The sequence below is a fragment of the Sinocyclocheilus anshuiensis genome, unplaced genomic scaffold (genome assembly GCF_001515605.1).
Source record: "Sinocyclocheilus anshuiensis isolate Anshui unplaced genomic scaffold, SAMN03320099.WGS_v1.1 scaffold907, whole genome shotgun sequence".
NCBI classification, from domain to species: Eukaryota; Metazoa; Chordata; class Actinopteri; order Cypriniformes; family Cyprinidae; genus Sinocyclocheilus; species Sinocyclocheilus anshuiensis.
This window is the reverse complement of record NW_015546133.1, coordinates 942,613-945,940: the sequence shown is the minus strand read 5'-3', so window position 1 is coordinate 945,940 and position 3,328 is coordinate 942,613. Positions and strand designations below refer to the sequence as shown.

Sequence of the window (3,328 nt, the reverse complement as noted above, 5' to 3'; positions counted from 1 at the left end):
GGGGGGGTTTGAACTTTCCACTTACTAACATTTTCATTATTCTACCTGGGAAAATAACTGGGAAATCCTCAAAATTGCACTTAAATTTACAGGCATGCATCTATAGCAAATTTGTCTGTATGAGGATCTTTGCCACCAGTAACACAGAATGAAGGGCTGTCTGGACTAATCAGATGGCTCAGTCAACTGATTCTACATTGGCTGTAAACAGTGACTGTTTAACATGAGAAATTGAGTAAATGGATTGGTCGACATAACAGAACTTTTAACGCAGCAGACCATGCATGAGGTTAATCTGAGAGGGCAGAGGCTAGAAGAGAGCACACTGTTTTACGGAGCGATGTGTTTTCTGTGTTCACAGTATAATCAAAGGCTTCACACTCCCTGGGGATCCTGCTTTTGAAGCTGATGTGATTCATTCTTTGTCTTTTCTTTTCACTCTGTAGCATTGTCATTGGCCTCTCTTATTTGCTCTCTGGTTCTCAGCTTGTCGTTCACATGAGTTTACCCCAATTCAATTTAAAAGGCATAAAACAGGCTTGGAAGGGCAAAGGCAGGAAGCGAGGGCATCAAAAGTGACAAGTATACTTCGAAAAGGGGCTTTTAAGGCATAGTCAACATAAATGTCCTTACAAGAATCATAAACACATGCCAAAATGATTTTCATGTACAACTGAAATAGTTTTTGTTACAACAGAAAATGTTAACATACAAACTAAAAATAAGGGTAGGGTCAATGTACAGTACCGTTCAAAAAAATGTACGTAAGTTTTTTTAGTGGTTTTGAAATAACTTTTTATTTGATATTTATTTGATAAATGCTTACCAAAATTGCATTATTTTAATGAAAATTATAGTAAAATAGTAATACTGAGAAATATTATTACAATTTAAAAGAACTGTTTTTGATTTTAATATATTGTAAAATATATTTTATTCCAGTGAAACAATGTTGTGCTTCTTTATATTTTAGTTGAAACTGATATATCTTGTCGTGGCCACAGTGTAAAGTATATATATATATATATATATATATATATATATATACATTTTATTTCACATAAAACAACCTTTAACCCTGCTCCTGGGAACCCACTGTCCTGCAGAGTTTAGCTCCAACCTTAATCAAACACACCTGAACCAGTTAATCAAGCACTTCAGGGATCACTTGAAAAATCACAGGCCAGGTGAGCTGAAGCCGGTTCGAAATAAACTTTGCAGAACAGAGGGGCACCAGGAGCAGGGTTGAAGACCTAAGTAATAAATTTTTCGATTTTGCCACAGTAGGCATAACAAACTGTGCTATCATATAGGCATCAATCTGTGCTAGTAGAAATGAGATTATTTACAAGCCCTCTTTCTCTTGCTCTGTTTTGCACAGGGAATGTGTTTGTTGTCAGTTTGGCCTTTGCTGACCTGGTGGTGACTTTCTATCCCTACCCGGTGGTGTTGTATGCAATCTTCCATGACGGCTGGTCTCTGGGGGAAACCCAGTGTAAAGTCAGCGGATTCCTAATGGGCCTGAGTGTGATCGGCTCTGTTTTCAACATCACTGGCATCGCCATCAACCGTTACTGCTACATCTGTTACAGTTTTGCCTACGGACGTCTCTACAGCTTCCGTAACACGCTGCTGTTAGTGGCCCTGATCTGGGCACTCACTGTGCTGGCCATTCTTCCCAACTTCTTCGTGGGTTCGCTGAGTTACGACCCCCGCGTTTACTCCTGCACCTTCACGCAGACTGCTAGCAGCTCCTACACTGTGGTGGTGGTGGTGGTTCACTTCCTGGTGCCCATCGCGGTGGTGACCTTCTGCTACCTGAGGATTTGGGTTCTGGTGATACAGGTGAGGCGGAAGGTGAAGAGCGAGGAACGCTCAAGGGTGAGACCCAGCGACCTGCGCAACTTTGTCACCATGTTTGTGGTGTTTGTTTTATTTGCAATCTGCTGGGCTCCGCTCAATCTAATCGGTCTTGCTGTGGCCATCGACCCAGAGGTCATGGCTCCACGTATTCCAGAGTGGCTCTTTGTGGTCAGCTACTTTATGGCCTATTTCAACAGTTGCCTCAATGCTATCATTTACGGACTCCTCAATCGGAATTTCCGAAAGGAGTACGTGCGGATCATGACGTCGGTGTGGATTCCTCTGAGGTTTGTGACTGAGACCTCCAGGGCTGCCACAGATGGGATGAGGAGCAAACCCTCACCGGCCATTAATAACAATGAGTGACTTTTGTTTTTAGCCAATCACTGTTCAGAGAGGAACATTATGGATGCATGAAGCAAATTTACATGCTTTGAACTGTGAACACATATTTTGAATGCTACAGAACCATTATGCACAACTCAGGGTGCTTGTTTTATTTGCAAATTGGAAATATGTGACTGCCTAAATTTCTGCAAAACCTGAAATGTGTTGTTACATTTCACTGAACTTTTCAGATGACACCTCTACAAGCAGCGCTATAAGCCATTTCAGTTTTTTTCTGCATTGGAGATGCAGGTTTATCAAACAGTACAGCGCCATGAAAATAACATTCCTGTGGGTACAAAATAGCTGCAAAATTATATTTTAAACCCCAATTTCTGGCGTGTTTAATTTTCTCTGAAACAGTTGAACATGAACATGCTAATGCTTTTTTACGCTGTTTGTAACGCAGCAATTCAGAAATGAAATGTCGGGTGAGTGGCGCAAAAATGTGAATGCTCCATTGTGTTTGAAATTTATGTACCACCTACACTAAACCCTACCGAAAAGCGAATGTAAGATAAAAACACATTTGCTGAAGCAACCATGCCATTTTAGCTTCAAGGCTTAACAAGGGTTTGAGCTCTTTTGTGGAGTGTCATGACTTGTGTTTTACAGGACTTATACCAGAGTGCTCCGCATCGCAAATGTGCCAGCTGTACCAGGTGAGCTACCGAGCAAGTTTACCATGTCAGAAAAGCCATTTAAATGGAGCGAATTATGTGATGCAAACATTAAAACGTATTAGTTTACAAATCATGCACTATGGTAAAAGTGTTTTGAGGTCATAACATAGTATTATGGATATGGAAGGAACCGTGCAGAAATGAGTCTTTATTCATCAATAATCTGCTCCATAATCATAATTTGTGTGAAAGGAAAAGAAAGTTGTTGGTGTTTTTCTGTCTCTAGTGTCCATTTCACCTGAAAACTACAGTAAACTGTATTATGTATAGGTACATTTTTGCAGTTTTGCAGAAATGTAGGCAGTCACATATTTCCAATAAGCATTGGTTGTTAATTTTTGATGTTGTGATCCATTTCTGTCATTATTAAGATATATTTAACTCCCAGTTTATAT

The 3,328-nt window shown here is 40.1% G+C and overlaps 1 protein-coding gene across 1 annotated transcript in view; it reads left to right on the top strand.

The window, feature by feature from the left end:
- Positions 1-2,957, top strand: part of LOC107701089 (melatonin receptor type 1B-B-like) — a 22,001-nt gene extending 19,044 nt beyond the window's left edge. Inside the window, exons 3-4 of the mRNA XM_016503021.1 lie at positions 1,199-1,257; positions 1,382-2,957. Coding sequence (XP_016358507.1) covers positions 1,199-1,257; positions 1,382-2,229 — 907 coding nt within the window. The 3' untranslated portion in view covers positions 2,230-2,957. The remainder of the gene's footprint in view (positions 1-1,198; positions 1,258-1,381) is intronic.
- Positions 2,958-3,328: the final 371 nt, after the last annotated feature.